This window comes from Cynara cardunculus, assembly GCF_001531365.2.
Source record: "Cynara cardunculus var. scolymus isolate 2C chromosome LG 3, CcrdV1, whole genome shotgun sequence".
NCBI lineage: Eukaryota > Viridiplantae > Streptophyta > Magnoliopsida > Asterales > Asteraceae > Cynara > Cynara cardunculus.
Genome location: NC_037530.1, coordinates 1,363,989 through 1,380,812, shown reverse-complemented (window position 1 = coordinate 1,380,812; position 16,824 = coordinate 1,363,989). Strand labels below are relative to the sequence as shown.

The following is a 16,824-nucleotide window of genomic DNA, read 5'->3' as shown; positions in this document are numbered from 1 at the left end:
ATTGTGAAATTATGTTTAGATGATTGTATTGTTTTCAATAAGTTGCATCAAAATGAAACCAACTTTGTTTTGGTTCATGCTGATACTGGGTATAAATGAAACCAGGTTTTTCCGACTGGTACATGTTGGTGTTGATTTTGTACCAGAGATTGCAACTACGTATGTTTGAATACGTAAAACAGACAAAAATACGATTGATTCCCAATAAAGTCCATAAGTTATAATTTGGGCAAAAAATTGATTAACGACAACCCTAACCGGCCCCACACGAACCCCCCCCCCCCCCCCAATGACACCAGTGTGGATCATTTTTTGGTTCACTCCGCGGCTAAGGCTAGCAGGGCACCTGGGATCCAGCAAAAAACCTGTTGTGTATTTGAACAAAGTCATTCCATTCCTCTGCTAACTGAGCTACACGTCAAAGGTCCGAAGTTACAATGTTCAATACTTCAACAACTAATACAAATAATCAGAGAATAACGTGTTTTGCAAGAGATTCACAAATCATTTGATCCTTCAAACAAATAACAGAGTTATTGTTGGTCGCCTCATACCCTTGATTATAAGCATTATCTGCAAGATATAACATCGTGCATGAATGGACCAGATATACCGTCATTGCTTCTTCTCCGAGAAAAGAAGTTCGACCATTGTTTTTCGGTTTGATTCAGAAACTTTATTTCATTGGTCACGGGAACCACAAAGGACTACCTAAATTGATTCGTATCGTTTTGGCGGCATGGCCGAGTGGTAAGGCGGGGGACTGCAAATCTCAATTCTATTGCATTAGAAAGTGGGGAATTCAATCGAACGTATTTTCAAAACTTCCATTTTGATATATAAATATGTAACGTTTTAAACATTTAAGCACCTGGATAACTGGGTAAAACATTAACTCTTTATTCTGATAAACCACAATACATAAAAACCAATTATAGATTAAGATATCCATGTCAACTAATAATATTGAGTTGGATACCTCATCAATCACCACATCAGTATGATAATCGATTAATGCTTCAACCGATTTCATGAGTTGTTGTTTAAAATTTTACCTTTTAGATAACAAAATAGAAATATTTTACTTTTTCGATATCAAAATTACATTTCTTGAAATCATCTTCTATGGATGGTGATTCCATGGCCAAATCCTCAAAGAATGTTGAATTGCAATTGGAGTATTTGCCGATTAAACCCAATTCCTCCTCCTCCACTCTCACCATTTCCACTACCCATCACCAAAACCCTAAAATCGTTCCCAAATCGACCTCCATATCGCTTCATGGCATCCACAACTCAACAACATCAATCGACTTCTGACTTTCTGATGCTCAGACCATATCATCATCCTCCATGGGCATCTAATCTCAATCCAATTCCTTCTCACGCCTTCTCTCTTGGACATGTATGTCGAATTCCCCAATTTATCTATGTTAATCATGGTTTTTAATTGTTGGGTTTTTTTTCAAATTTTCAGTTTCCAACTCCAATTCACAAATGGAACCTTCCCAATTTGCCCAAGGATACTGAGGTTTGGTTGAAGGTAAGTAGCTCGTCTTCAAATATTGGTTGTACCTTGTTTAATTCATCTATGACGATATTGATCGATAGCAATCTTGCAGATCATTATTACTGAAATGTTTTCCAAATTGAGTTCTTATAGAGCACAGTCTAATGGTCTTATTATTATTGTTGAATGTTAAAATTTGTAATAGTTTGTATCACGAAGTTAAGCAAGTTGTACACAATGTTATTTCAAAGTAATTATGGACTTGATTGCTAAAGCTTCACCAGCATTAATATCAATTGATAAAGCTTGTAAGTCTTGGGGGCTGTTTGGTTGGTTTTCCATATTAAGTCTTGTATGGATAAAGTTGTCTATGTGGATAGTGGATTAATCTGTCTGTATAGGTTGGGAACTGTATAGGTTGGGAAGATTTTTGTTTGGAAGTGTTTTCTCATAGATGGAAGGAACATGTTTTTTTTTAATTGAGAGACATGTATGGAAAAAACTTGCCTTTCTGCATAAAGCCCCCCTAGAAGCTTATTGAATAAGCCACTTTCTATATCATTAAGACACTACCAATCATGTATAGCTGACCGAATAAGCTGCGAGTCCCTTAAGCTCATTAAGCTGCTAATAAACAGGCATCTATGGTGCTTTTTTTTTCCTGATGTTAACTGTCACTGTTAATACTATATTCAGTGACTGCAGAACTAAGGATTTCTGGTTGAGATACAAGTCACAAATCGAACACGAGTATGCTAGAAGTTGTTGTGAGTTCTATGTTTGAAGCTTCAAAACAGTTAGTTCTTAGTAGTTTGTGCTTACAACTTCTCTTTGGCTCACCCTTATCTCTAAAGGGCTACCTCACTTCACAAACCTTCGTTCATTAGTGATTTCTTCATTCTTTAGATGGCAGCGTGAGAGCTCTGAAATTCCATTCAGGTCCTTAGTTCCACTCGAAAATAGTGAGCAAAGCTCAACATTGCTAGTGAAGCTCTACGATAGAGGAAACCCCTGGTTGGGATGGGTAGGCCCACCACTTCACTTCTACTTACGCCCGGGCCAAGTCAGTGGGGGGACCCCTCCTCTCCCCCCAACAAAAGAAACTGTACCTGACAGTTTCCCTTCATATGACCTTGAATTGTTCTCAGATGCCCTGAGAGGCATCCTTTCCTTGTTTGTTGGGTTGGTTCACGCGCGCGCAAACGAGCACCGGCCGCAACAGCAGGAAACTATGACCAATAGAGTCAGACACTTAGCTACATCCGCACGCAAAAGGAATGTGGTTCTGGTTGAGGCTTTCTTTTCCTTATTAGTAAAGGGGGCTAGGGACGTTCACGGAGCCTGTGCCTTCCATACCACCGAAAGCTTGTTCTTGGGCGGATCCTGCTCCTAAAAATAAGGGATAGGGGTCCTGGGGCCGGGACTACCATATAAAAAGAGTCGTATAAAGAGAACCCGGCTGCCTATCTTTGGGTAAAAAACAATTTCTTTTGATTAGGATCACACATGTAATTGTTATCTTTTGAGGATTGTTAGGTAGTAAGTTTTATTATGTTGAGATGTTATTTCAGCTAATGGTATGGAAGGACATTATGCAACCCTTTTTTGTATGTGTATGTGTGTGTGTTTTTATCTGTTCTTAAGACGCTTTGGAGATATATATATATATATATATATATGTATGTATGTATGTATAGGGTTAGGTTAGGGGAAAACCGCAAAAAGATGAAAAACTGAGGAACACCTTGGTAACCATTCATCTGGACGGTGCATACCAGTAATTTGTAAGCAACTTCTCTTTTATCAATATTCTCTGGAAATATTAAATTCACATAAGTATTGCAGCGGAATAGCAGTGTATTTTAATATTTAATGAAGTACGTTAGAGTTTTCTTTACTCTCGTGGTTTACTTCAGCTTTTTGATACATACTGATGAAAACTTTTTCATTACGTAAGCGTGATGATCTTTCAGGTATGCAATTGAGTGGGAACAAGGTCCGCAAACTTGAATTCTTGTTAGCAGATGCTGTTGCACAAGGAGCAGACTGCATCATAACTATTGGCGGCATTCAAAGCAATCATTGTCGTGCAACAGCTGTCGCTGCCAAGTATTTGAACCTAGATTGTTTTCTAATTCTACGAACCTCAAAGGTTTTTTTAATTGTAAAACCATCCTTCAGTTTTTCTTAAGCTATGAATTTGATTCTAAGTTTAATTAATTGGGTATGGCTGGATACTCTGGGTCTTACTATGCAGGCTCTTGTGGACAAAGACCCTGGATTGACAGGGAACCTCTTAGTGGAACGATTGGTTGGTGCTCATATTGATCTTGTATCAAAGGAAGAATATTCAAGAATTGGAAGTTTGGTATGTTCAACATTAGTCGGTAGAATTTTCTTTTTGTGTTATTCAAGAGTTAGGGGTTATTTGGTTAGTTTTTCATTAAGTCTTATATGGATAAAGCTGTCTGCATGGACTAATCTGTGTAGCAAGGTTTTTATTTGGGAGGGTTGTTTCATAGATGGAAGGAACATGTTTTTTAATTGGAAGGAACAAGTTCGAAAAAAACTTGTCTTTCTGCATAAACCCCCCCCCCCTCTTAGAAGCTTACTGAATAAGCCATTTCTATATCACTAAGCCATGTATAGCTGATCAAATAAGTTGTGAGTCTTGTTAAGCTCATTAAGTATTTAAGTTGTTAACAAACAAATCCTAAAGTCCTGTATGGATAAAGTTGTCTGTGTGTACAAATCTATCTGTATAGATGCGGAAGGTTTTTGTTTGAGAGGGTTTTTTCATAGATGGAATAACCGTGTTCTTTAATCGGGAGGGACAGGTTTGGAGAAAAACTTGGCAATCTGCATAAAGCTCCCCCCCTAAAAGCTTACTGAATAAGCCACTTTCTATATCATTAAACCACTACCAAACAATCATGTATAGCTGACCGAATAAGCAGTGTCTCAATAAGCTTATTAAGCTGCTAACAAACAGGCCCTTAGTTGCATGCTGTTTAAGACCTCTTGGTTACTTGATAGAAAACCTACTTATTTTCCATATTAACAAGGCTTTTGGTCCTTTGATAGTGATTGTATAAAGGTTCACAAAGCTTCAATTGCTTGCACAAATATGGTTTTTTTTTTCATATCTGCCTAACTCTTCCGCTTGCTTAACTTTCAGACACTTACTAATTTGTTGAAAGAGAAGTTGATAAAAGAAGGAAGAAAACCTTATGTCATTCCGGTTGGCGGATCAAATTCCCTCGGGACCTGGTGAGATTGGATTTTAACATCTACATCTTATTTTTGAGCTTAATTTGTATCACACCCAATACACACTAGATCCTAATACAAGTATATGTGATTCCTTGCTTGATATATGATCAAAGGGTGTGGTTTTCATAGATTAGGTAAATGTTTTATAGTCTTGTATCGAGTTAAATTTGTCACCCAATCTTGACATGTTTACCTCAATGTAAATAGTACTTCCTTAAACCAAAATTGTTAAAAACTGTGAAATCAGGTGTTCATCGTATTTACTCATGGGTATATACAACTTTTTCTTTGTGTAGGGGATATATTGAAGCAATTAGCGAGATTGAGCAGCAGCTTCAGAAAGGGACCAGCAGAACAAGCTTTGATGATATTATTGTAGCGTGTGGCAGGTTTTACTCTTCTTTGTGTTATACTCGCTCTGTCCCAAAATAAATGCCCATAATGAAAAAAGCACACAGTTTTAGTAATATGTAATTATCACACTTTTTAATTAACTGAACAACAATTTTGCCTTCAATAATAGAGAGAGAAATTTTTTCCAACTCATAGTTACGGGTAGAATAGGAAAGCAGACATTTATTTTGGGACAAACTAAAATAGTAATATGGTCATTTTGGGATGGAGGGAGCAACTTTCAGCATGATCTAATTTCTATTAAGCATGGTTTTTAAGTTATCACTCTAGCTGAACTCGATATGTGTCTTTTTCATAAAATGTGCTTCATTGATATATTGGATAGAATAATGAAGCATGATTGAAGTGAAGATCTAGTTTAGCATATAAAAAAGATGAACCGCCTTATTTTCTTCAGTGATCCTTTCTTCATGCCACCTTTTCTTTAGTTACATTGCTCATTATAATAACTAACCGAGTGCATACACGTATAAAGATCTTGAAATTCTCTACTTCAAAATGAAGCAAAAAGGAATAAGCATATCTTTAGTAAATTTGTTTTTGCAGCTCAATAATTCAGTGTTGTGAGATCCTACAACGGTTGGGGAGGGGAACGAAGGTTACCTTACAAGGGACTGGATACCTTCTTTATCATAATCATTTTAAAACCGTCTAGGTGTGGACAAAGCGGACAATATTTGGTACGGTTGCCCTATGATGTTACAAATGGTATCAAAGCTAGGAACCGGACTGCCAAACTGGTGTGCGAGTGAGGACACTCGGCTCCTTGAGGGGGTTTGGATTGTGAGATCCCACAACAGTTGGGGAGAGGAACAAAGGTTATCTTATAAGGGACCGGATACCTTCTTTATTTGACGCGTTTTATAACCGTGAGTCCAGATTTGGACAAAACAGACAATATCTGGTATGGTTTTCCTGTGATGTTACAAATGGTATCAGAGCCGGGAATTGGGCTGGTGTTCAAGCAATGACGTTGGCCCCTGAGGGGGTTTGGATTGTGAGATCCCACATCGGTTGGGGAGACGAACAAAGGTTACCTTATAAGGGACTAGATCCCTTCTTATCTGATGCATTTTAAAACCATGAGTCTAGGTTTGAACAAAGCAGATGATATCTGGTTGCTATGGTATGCAACAAATAGGTATTGTGAGATCCCACATCCGTTGGGAGAGGAACAAAGGTTACCTTGTAAGGGACTGGATACCTCCTCTATCAGACGCGTTCTATAACCATGAGTCCGGGTGTGCACAAAGCGGACAATATCTGATACAGTTGCCCTGGGATGTTACAAGTGTAGATATAAGAATGATGAATTCTTTGTCTTTTTTCTTGGTTTTGCAATGGGTTTTTGTCCTTATTAACTTTCTTTTATCCATAACTTTGTCATTAAATTGTTAACCATGTTTGTGGCTGGAACCCGATTAAATCATTTTCATTGGTTCTCTCTTGTTTTGATTTCTAGTGGTGGTACGGTTGCTGGTTTGTCAATGGCTTCATGGCTAAGCGAACTTAAAACAAAAGTACATTTCACATCCGTTATTCCGATCTAATTTCTTTGCTTAGGGAATCAGAACTGTTAATTTGATCTACTGCAAATTAATGGCAGGTTACGGCGTTCAGTGTATGCGACGACCCCGATTACTTTTATGATTATGTCCAAGGTCTACTTGATGGACTTGAAGCCGGAATCAACTCACGTGATATAGTCAAAATTGAAAACGTAAGAACATAAAGTTCTTCGGGTTCATATCTGTTTTCGTTTTACCGGGTGTGGATGTATAATTTCTCACAGCCTCTTCTTTTATTTGAGCCCGGGCACCACCCCCTCTGCCAAGGATGTGTGGTGGGGGCGCTCCAGAAGGTGGCAAAATACCCTTTTTGGACCTCCACCTCCTGTGTGCTATCAGTCTCTGGAGGCGGATGCGGCCACCTGGCTCCTCCCACCACCACCAGTTTCTGCCTGCTACCACCAGCGCTAGTAGATGTTGCCTGCCACCGCCCACCTGCACCTGATGTAACCTCAGGTCCCTTCCAAACCCGTTGAGCTCTTTGTTATCTCCGGGATATCAGAAAATACAAGGAACATCAACCAAAAAGACGAAAAAAGTCACTTGAAATCAACCAAAAAACATAAAAATCCCTCAAAACAGTGGAATTCAGCTAAAAACACATCGGACGACTTTGCGGGCCTTTGATCCACCTTAAAGATGCACTCACTCGGCAAAAATCCTGGGCCCGCCGCTGCACATAACTATAGCACTTTTCATATTTTGATGTTTGTTTTATGCTGTTTTGACAGGCCAAAGGACTCGGCTATGCCATGAGTACAGCCGAGGAGCTTAAATTTGTGAAGGAAGTTGCTGAAACTACTGGTGTGATTTTGGACCCTGTTTACAGGTTGGGATTCTATATGCTTTTTGCCTTGTCATGTGTCCGTTTTTACTATACATGACTGTTTGGTAGTGGTTTAATGATATAGAAAGTGACTTATTCAGTAAGCTTCTAGGATGGAGCTTTATGCAAAAAACCAAAAAGTTCCTAAACCTGCTCCTGGCAATTAAAGAACAAGCTCCTCCCATTTATGAAAAAACCTCCCAAACAAAAATCTTCTCAATCTATACAAACATATTTATCCATACGAGACTTAATGGAAAACCAACCAAACAGCCCCTTACTCTCGCCCGTCCAGTCCCTGTCTGCCTACCAAATACACCCTTTAGTTACAATAATGAATTTATCGATTTGCCAGCCCATAACCATAATGGGTGACATATACCATCATGTTTATGTGTTCTCCATCCGAAATCATTGCATCAGCTTACTTATACCTTGGTTTCGTTGGGTTGTTTGTAGCGGAAAGGCAGCTTATGGAATGATGAAAGACATGGCACAAAATCCGACCAAGTGGGAAAGCAGAAAGATCCTCTTTATACACACCGGAGGCCTCCTTGGTTTGTTTGACAAAGCCGAAGAAATTGCCTCATCGGTCGGAGGATGGCGTAGAATGGACCTCGATGAGTCTATCCCACGAAAAGATGGCACCGGGAAAATGTTCTAAACATGGTAAGCAATACCCGCAACCGTTCGATCGGTCCAAGGTTGAGACTTTGGCATTGATGAAGCGTTTCTATTTATGGATCACAAAGGGTAAATTGGTAATTTTAGGAGCTCATGTGTTATTTTCCTTTGCAATGAATGTAACAAAAGCCATGAATATATAAACCTATAATGGATATATTAGTGTCTCTTGGCTCTTTTACATGACAATGATTGCAGGAGGATTCAATAAAAGTTGTGTTTCAACTGTATATGTCATGGGTCATGTCAATTTTCTTGAAGAAAAAAAATCTGCGGTTGCATTTGTTTTTTAGGAGGTGTTAAAGTCTGATTTTACTTTTGATTTATAAGAAGTGGTTTTGAAGTCTGAAATCTGGATCAGTAAGATTGCTTATTTTTTTACGTTTGAAGTCTGAAATTTGAATCGGTCAAATTAATGCAAAAATATAAAAGATAAATTGATTTTTATAAAGTATAAAAGATGAATAGTTTTTGCTAATAAATCATATGAACCATTTGATAGAGAGTGAACTAAAATTAAAAGATACTAATATGTTTTTTTTTATTATATTTTATTAATAAATATTTTGAGAAAGAGAAATAATATTTTATTAATATATAAAATATTTTAATAATATAATTGATATTGTAATTTTTAAGATAAAAAATCTATTAAAATTAAATATAATTCTTTAAAAAAAATTTAAATCTTGATTTTTTATTTAGAAAAAAAAATTGTTAGAGGCAATGATGTTGACTAGAATAGTCAATCTCTCGATCTCAATTAAGCCACATTTTTAAATCAATTCTAAACTAATCATTCTTTACGTAAATACGTTTTTTTCTATGTAAATTTGTATTTTTCTTTTTGCAAACGCCAATTATTATTTTTTTATCAGAAATTATCGTTTACACAAATACATGACAAATTTATATCAATGAGGGAGATTCTGGAGAAAGCCCCTAAAAATGAAAAATTGAGAAAAACCCTGATAACCATTCATCTGTACAATATACATATATGCATACAAATAATTGAAACTGTTTCTTGGTTTTTCTGTACGTTTGTATACCAGACATATTTATATCCACATATATATACCGTACAGATGAATGGTTACCAAGATATTCCTCAGTTTTTTATTTCTTGGAGTTTTACATACAATCAAGATTGACAATTAACGGCTACCAGGATGTTCTTCATTTTTTCTCATTCTTTTATGATTTTCCCGTTAACCTGGAACTTTATGTAAAAAATGACTACTTTAAAACTGGCTTTAAAATATGCTAAAAAAGTGAATGAAAATAGAAAAAAAAATAGCCTTTTTAGTCACTAAAATAGTAATTTTGAAATTAAACCCTTCTAAATAAAGGGTGTTTGAGATTGCTTATTTGAAACAACTTATTATTTTTTTGTATAAGTCTTTATCAACTTATTATAAGTTTGAATGATTTAACTTCTTTAAAACTTTTTATTACCAATTTGATACTAATATAAATTATTTATTCAAAAATATTTATTACTAATACCACATCAAAATAATTATTTTTATAAACAATCATAAATTCGTGTTAAAAACAAAAAATAAAGAAAATTTTGCTTTCCTAAGAGTGTACGTAACTCACAACCCTGCCAGATCAATGAGATCAAGATGCCTCCTTTCTTTATTCTCATCCCAAATTATTTAAAACCCATTTTACTCAGATTCCAAGATATTCAATTCCACCATCTTCTGCATCATCTTTCCTTCATCTTTCTTTCTGGGTATGTCTTGTTCACTCGGTTTAACCCATTTCAATGGCTTCAATCCCTCCGGCGTCTCTTTTCCGGCGTCTCGCCGTCGTTTCAATGGCGGAACAAGACTTGGTGGTGCTTTGAAGATCTTTGCTTCTTCAGACACCAAACAACAAGAACCTGATCTTAGCGTCACCGTCAATGGCTTGCATATGCCCAATCCTTTCGTTATCGGGTCGGGTCCACCCGGTACCAACTATAAAGTCATGAAGAAAGCTTTTGATGAAGGATGGGGTGCAGTCATAGCCAAAACAGTACTGTTTCTTGTTCTTGATTTATTCCATAATTCCATTTGATTATAAGAAATTGAACTCTCATAACTTCGTGGAAATCTATGTTTTCCTTGTTTGAAAATGGGTTAATGTGATTGATATGTCTACAAGTAAACAGTGATCTTGAGTTCAAATTTGACTTTCAAGAGTCAAACTACTTGTTAGCTTCACATTGAATCTAGGATCATTTGCTAGATCAGAGAAAAACTGATCACAATCATATTGTTTTTAGATTCATATTTGATGTGGGATCTTTGAAGGATTCATAGTTGGATCTTTTCCAAAGTTGTTATTGTAATGAATCGATGAATGGGGTCGAAATCACGAAAAGGGAATCGAAGATCCAACCATATTAAGTCAACTGTAGTTAGGGTTCTTTAGATTTTCAAGAATTTGGTGTATAATTGATCATTGTTTTGATTCATGATGATGATGATGATCTGTGAATGGGTTCTGAGTCACAGATGGGAACCAAAGATTGAACCACATTAAGTCAACTGTTTTGATTCTTGATGATCTGTGAATGGTTTCAAAATCACAAAAAGGGAATCGATCATTAAACCTCATTAGTCAACTTACAGTACTTAATTTTCAAGATTTTAGTGTAATAATGAAGCATTGTTTTGATTCATGGTGATGATCATCTGTGAATGGGTTCAAAATCCCAAAAGGGCCTTCATTTTTCAAGATTTTAGTGTAATAATGGAGCATTTTTTTGATTCATTATGATGATCATCTGTGAAGACGAAGGATTGTGTGAGAATAGGAGTTAAGGTGAGAAGTGTAAGAAGGGATTTGGACCCTTTTATCACTTTTAAAATCTCACCCCTACTCCATGAATTGTGCGTATCATGGGAATTGATCCGGTGCATCTTGGTGCACCGCACTAGTGTTGATCTTCAATTAGGATTGATTCAAGGGTGAAGATCCCTTCTTACCCTTCTCACCATGACTTCCATCCTCATCAGAACCCAACCCCATCTGTGAATGGGTTCAAAATCTCAAAAGAGTCCTTCAATTTTCAAGTGTGTAGCGTAATAATGGAGCATTGTTTTGATTCATGATGATCATCATCTGTGAATGGGTTCAAAATCTCAAAAGAGTCCTTCAATTTTCAAGTGTGTAGCGTAATAATGGAGCATTGTTTTGATTCATGATGATCATCATTTGTGAATGGGTTCAAAATCCCAAAAGGGTCCTTCAATTTTCAAGATCTTAGCATAATAATGGAACATTGTTTTGATTCATGATAATCAGCATCTGTGAATGGGTTCAAAATCCCAAAAGGGTCCTTCAATTTTCAAGATTTTAGCGTAATAATGGAGCATTGTGTCGATTCATGATACGTGAATGGGTTCAAAATCCCCAAAAGGTCCTTCACTTTTCAAGATTTTAGTGTAATAATGGAGGGTTGTTTTGATTTATGATGACGATATTATCTTTATCGGTCGAAGTTCCTAGCTTTAAACTGCAATCTTCTTCAGGTGTCACTAGATGCTGCAAAAGTTATCAACGTAACCCCTAGATACGCTCGACTACGAGCAGGAGCAAATGGCTCAGCCAAGGGGCAGATTATCGGGTGGCAGAATATTGAACTTATAAGCGATCGGCCTTTAGAGATAATGTTGGACGAATTTAAACGATTGAAAGAAGAGTATCCTGACAGGATACTAATTGCGTCCATCATGGAGGAGTACAACAAAGCCGCATGGGAGGAGCTTATTGACCGAGTGGAGCAAACAGGGATTGTAAGCACACGATCCTCTCATTCATCTACGTTTTGTAAATAACATATGTGGCTTCTTGTTTACTTACAGCTTAATGAGCTTTATGGTCTAGCCGGCTTATTCGCTCAGCCATACAGGAGTTTTCTTTACGTCTTCATTGTTAAGCCATGAAGCCAAAATGGCTATATGGAATAAGTCAAAACCCATAACTTGCCCCCGTTAAGCCACAAGTTAATAGTTTAATACCCAAAAATGCCCAGAAATGATCCAACCCTCTCTCTTTGCCTCCCTCAAACCCATCGGTCTCCTGTCTCTCAGACAGACATTTACACAGACAAATTTAAGGGCCTTTTTGTTAGGAGCTTATTCGGTCAGCTATATATGACTGTTTGGTAGTGGCTTATTCAGTAAGCTTCTAGAGGAAGCTTTATGCATAAAGCCAAGTTTTTTTTTTTCCAAATATGCTCTTCCTTGTTAAAAAACATGCACATTCCATCTATGAGAAAACCCTCCCAAACAAAACCTTCCCAATCTAGACAGACATATTAATCCACACAGATAGCTTTATAATGGAAAACCACTACCAAACAGTCATATATAGCTGACCAAATAAGCTGTGAGTCCCATTAAGCTGCTAACAAACATGCCCTTAATGGGAAAAAAGTAAACCGCCCCTAAACCTTTCTTGCAAACCGGGGGTTTTCTTGGAAACAATCTCCCAGTCCTTTGGGATGGAGGTAAGGTTTGCGTACATCGTACCTCTCGAAATCATACCTTCGGGTGGGATATACTGTGTTTGTTTGGTTATTTAAGTGCATTGCATTCAACGTAGTCCTTTTCATTACATAATTGTTCGTTATATTGTCTTTAGGATGCTATTGAAGTCAATTTCTCTTGTCCCCACGGTATGCCCGAAAGAAAGATGGGTGCCGCAGTTGGACAAGATTGTGATCTATTGGAAGAGGTATGTGGTTGGATCAATGCAAAAGCCACGGTTCCCGTTTGGGCCAAAATGACTCCAAATATCACGGATATCACTCAGGTATGCAAGTTCAATTACGGGTTCTTGTAAATGGATTTAGTTAAATGACCTTTTCTATTAGAATCGCCATCTTTTTTGAAGTTTGTTTTTAACTCAATAACCTTCAAATGACATGTGCCTCCCATTAAACGCCCCCGCCCCCGTAATATATTGATAAAACACATTAGGCTCCTACTTAAGGTGGGGGCATAGATATCCGACATGCCATCAAGATGTGAGGGCTTCTTCGATGTAGATACGTCACAATACTTGTTATTTATTGTCACTACCTCTTCGTGTCAGGATTGGGTAATTTGCACGCCTGTTGCCTTCCTCGAATGTGGTAGCCGTTTCTGATTGCCATCTACTCTATATTATCTGTAAGATAATATGTAGTAGATGTTCTTTTATCTGAACGTACGACTGCTCTATCCTTTGAGGTAGATGACATATCTGCATACAACTCACCCCCAGACCCTACTTTCAATTTTAATATACCGAGTTCGTTTGGTCTGGATTTTTATCTGAATGATTTAGGCGTGTTTCCACCACAAGTTTCGTACGAAACATATCGTCATACGTATTTGTTGTTATCTACTTACGAATACAATCATGACCTGAAAATTTTCCGTTATAGCCCGCTAGAGTGGCTCTGAAATCTGGATGTGAAGGTGTAGCTGCGATTAACACGATCATGAGTGTTATGGGGATTAATTTGAAGACATTACATCCGGAGCCATGTGTCGAGGGGTTAGTATCGAGGACAAAACGTGTTTTCTTGGCGTTATTTTGCTTTGGGAACTTACCTTTTTTGCTTGTTATGACTCAGATATTCGACTCCCGGAGGCTATTCTTCGAAGGCGGTCCATCCGATTGCTCTTGGAAAAGTAATGAGCATTGCACAAATGATGAAATCGGAGTTTCAAGATGGAGACTATTCGCTTTCCGGGATTGGAGGTGTCGAGACGGGCGGTGATGCTGCTGAATTCATTCTTCTCGGGGCAAATAGCGTTCAGGTTCGGTTTTCTGTTTACCAAGATCGTAATTTACTCATCTCGTTAAGGTTTTATTGTGATTAGCGCAATAACGTCTTGTGGGACCTATATCTGTGTGGAATTTACTGGGTTTGTTTAGTTTGGTTTTTACTAGTCAAACTCGTGTTCCAAGCCATACACAAGAGGCCAAATGTCCATGATGAAAAAAGCACATAGGTTTATAAATTTCTTATCATTACACTTTTTGATTAATTAAATGACAGTTTTACCCTTAATAATAGACAAAATAATGGATTTCTCTATTTTGTAATTAAGGGTATAATTGGAAAGTAGGTGGTTGCTCTTAGAGGTATGCAAAACCCGAATAGTCCAAAACCTGAACCGTAAATAAGGTGTTTGTGCACAACCCGAATGCCTCGAAATCCAAAAATATGAAACCCGACTTTTTGGGGGATATCTGGGTTCGGGTTTGGTTTGATTTGATTTTTGGCCATCTGACCCATCTGAAAACTGGAAATATTATATAAATAGATTTATCTATCTAATTATCTTGCGAAAATCCTAATCTTAGTCGGTCATAATCTTTTTCAATTTCTAAACCTAATATCAATTTCATTAGTCCTCTCAATCGATCGAGTATATATATGGTTAGGTTCAGGAAAAACCAAAAAAAAAAGAAAAATTAGGGAACACCCGTAACCATTAATCTGGACGGTATGCAGATGTGCATACAAGTAACTTGTAAGCAATTTGTCCGATATGCGTTATGCACACGTACATAAAACCCAAGAAACAACTTCAATTACATGTGTGCACATGTGCATATCGTACAAATAAATGGTTATGAGGGTGTTCCTTTTGGGGGTTTTCCCTAGAAATCCATCTCTCTGTGTATATATACACCCGAACCCAACCGATTTTCACTCTTAGTTGCTTTGAAAGTGGACATTTATTTTGAAATAAATTAAAATAGAAATATGAACACTTATTTTATGGAGAGGGAGTAGTGAAAAATATTTTTTCTACTCTGTAACCGAAAATCCCGTGAATTGATTTGTGATTGTAGGTCTGCACGGGCGTGATGATGTACGGGTACGATCTCGTATCAAAACTCTGTTCCGAGCTCAAGGACTTCATGAGAACTCACAACTTCTCGACCATAGAAGAATTCAGAGGGTATGCAGTCGACATTCACGATTTTCCTTCAGTTTCTTATAACCCGAAACCATATTTGTTCTGAAAACTCGAGTTCGTTTTGTGCAGCACATCGCTTCAGTATTTCACGACGCACACGGAACTCGTGAGAATACAACAAGAAGCGATCCGCGAACGACGGGCCATCAAGAAAGGGTTGCAATCCGATAAAGATTGGACTGGAGATGGATTTGTGAAAGAAAGCGAAAGCATGGTTTCAAATTGATCAAAAGATTGAAGGATTTATAAGAAAAAAGTTGTTAATTATCGCGTAAATTGAATATTTTAAGTGTTTTACGTTCAGGAAAGATTTCGTGTAAATTACGTATTCAGCGGTTATAAATAAATTGATTGTTATTTGAGTACCACTGTATACCCGTTGTAATATACTGTGATACCATTTGAGTACCACTGTATATCACAATGAGTATCACATTGTGTATCTTTGTGATTACTTGGTACCTGTCGCATTTTTGTTCACCGGAGGCCGGAAATTGGAGTTCGGAGAGAGAAGAGAGGAGTTTTTTAAAATACTTAAAATACCCTCTAATTATAATTTTAACTCAAACTACCGTAATTATTAATTTTCTAATTTATCCGTTGATTTGTGGTTGAGATTGGATCTTACAGTTACCACAAACTAATCAGTTCTCATTTGATTAAGCCTCTATATATGAGTCTAATCAAATGAGAACTATTTAGTTTGTGGTAACCATGAGATTCAACGTAAACCAATCATTCATGATAATTAATATGATTTCTTAAAATAAATATACGGGTAAATTAGTAACCATGATTTCTTAGTAAAGCAATATGATTTCAAGTTATTTTAATTAGTTTAGAATTCCAATTTTGCATTTACTCTCAAACCCTCAAATTCCTTTCTCTCTATCTTCCCACCAGATCTGATTCAAGCCCAATCGAGTTTAGTTTTTAAGTACTCGCGAGTTTTCGAATTGAGTTCGAACTTGAGAAATTACTACCGAGTTCGAGTCGAGTATATTGATACTCGAGCTCAACTCGCATCATTTACACCCTTATACACATCTACTTCATAAATGGAGTGTTTGGGATTGTTTTTTTGAAACAACTTATGTTTTTCTACAAAAGTTCTTATCAAGTTATTATAAGTTAAAGTGATTTAACTTTTTTTCAAAAACTTCTTATTACTGGTTCAGCATCTGTACAAATTGTTTATCCAAACACTCAAAACTGTTTATTACCGATATTACACCGGAGTACGTCAATAAGTTATTTTTATAAGCAATCCCAAACACCCCCAAACTAGGGTAAAAATGAACAACTATAAATGAATTAGAGTCTCCGGAACGACTATTTTGAACCATATTTTTGGGGATTGTAGATTTTTATGTGATGGTAACAAACTTAATGGAAACGATGACTGAATCAAAATGAAGGGGAGAATTTGTTAGCAACAATTCCGGTTATCCCTCTTTCTTTCTTTTTTTAAATCAAAACAAGTTCACACAAACCCTAAAAAAAACCCTAAATTAGATTTAGGACAAATTAGAGCAGAAATTAGGATTCTTATTATTATCCATTAAA

General features: G+C 36.9%; 2 protein-coding genes across 2 annotated transcripts; both read left to right on the top strand.

Moving 5' to 3' along the window:
* The first annotated feature begins 1,147 nt into the window (after positions 1 to 1,147).
* On the top strand, positions 1,148 to 8,505 carry LOC112509740 (putative D-cysteine desulfhydrase 1, mitochondrial). Its single transcript, XM_025114857.1, has 10 exons — positions 1,148 to 1,405; positions 1,478 to 1,543; positions 3,468 to 3,662; positions 3,768 to 3,878; positions 4,689 to 4,780; positions 5,080 to 5,172; positions 6,660 to 6,717; positions 6,804 to 6,917; positions 7,497 to 7,594; positions 8,051 to 8,505. Exons 1-10 carry the CDS (start codon positions 1,160 to 1,162, stop codon positions 8,253 to 8,255), a joined length of 1,278 nt encoding a protein of 425 aa, XP_024970625.1. The 5' UTR covers positions 1,148 to 1,159; the 3' UTR covers positions 8,256 to 8,505.
* A 1,422-nt stretch (positions 8,506 to 9,927) lies between these two features.
* LOC112510145 (dihydropyrimidine dehydrogenase (NADP(+)), chloroplastic) lies at positions 9,928 to 15,614 on the top strand. Its single transcript, XM_025115460.1, has 7 exons — positions 9,928 to 10,303; positions 11,806 to 12,069; positions 12,920 to 13,090; positions 13,707 to 13,819; positions 13,899 to 14,085; positions 15,131 to 15,240; positions 15,328 to 15,614. The coding sequence occupies exons 1-7, from the start codon at positions 10,022 to 10,024 to the stop codon at positions 15,482 to 15,484; spliced, it is 1,284 nt and encodes a 427-aa protein (XP_024971228.1). The 5' UTR covers positions 9,928 to 10,021; the 3' UTR covers positions 15,485 to 15,614.
* The last annotated feature ends 1,210 nt before the right edge of the window (positions 15,615 to 16,824 follow it).

Bases quoted from the DNA above. Each gene is read 5' to 3' on its own strand.
- LOC112510145 (XM_025115460.1), top strand. From the start codon at position 10,022: ATGTCTTGTTCACTCGGTTTAACCCATTTCAATGGCTTCAATCCCTCC. The intron at 10,304-11,805 runs GTACTGTTTCTT...AATCTTCTTCAG, and splicing joins GTGCAGTCATAGCCAAAACA to GTGTCACTAGATGCTGCAAA. The intron at 12,070-12,919 runs GTAAGCACACGA...TATTGTCTTTAG, and splicing joins GAGTGGAGCAAACAGGGATT to GATGCTATTGAAGTCAATTT.
- LOC112509740 (XM_025114857.1), top strand. From the start codon at position 1,160: ATGTTGAATTGCAATTGGAGTATTTGCCGATTAAACCCAATTCCTCCT. The intron at 1,544-3,467 runs GTAAGTAGCTCG...TCATTACGTAAG, and splicing joins ATACTGAGGTTTGGTTGAAG to CGTGATGATCTTTCAGGTAT. The intron at 5,173-6,659 runs GTTTTACTCTTC...TTTGATTTCTAG, and splicing joins ATTATTGTAGCGTGTGGCAG to TGGTGGTACGGTTGCTGGTT.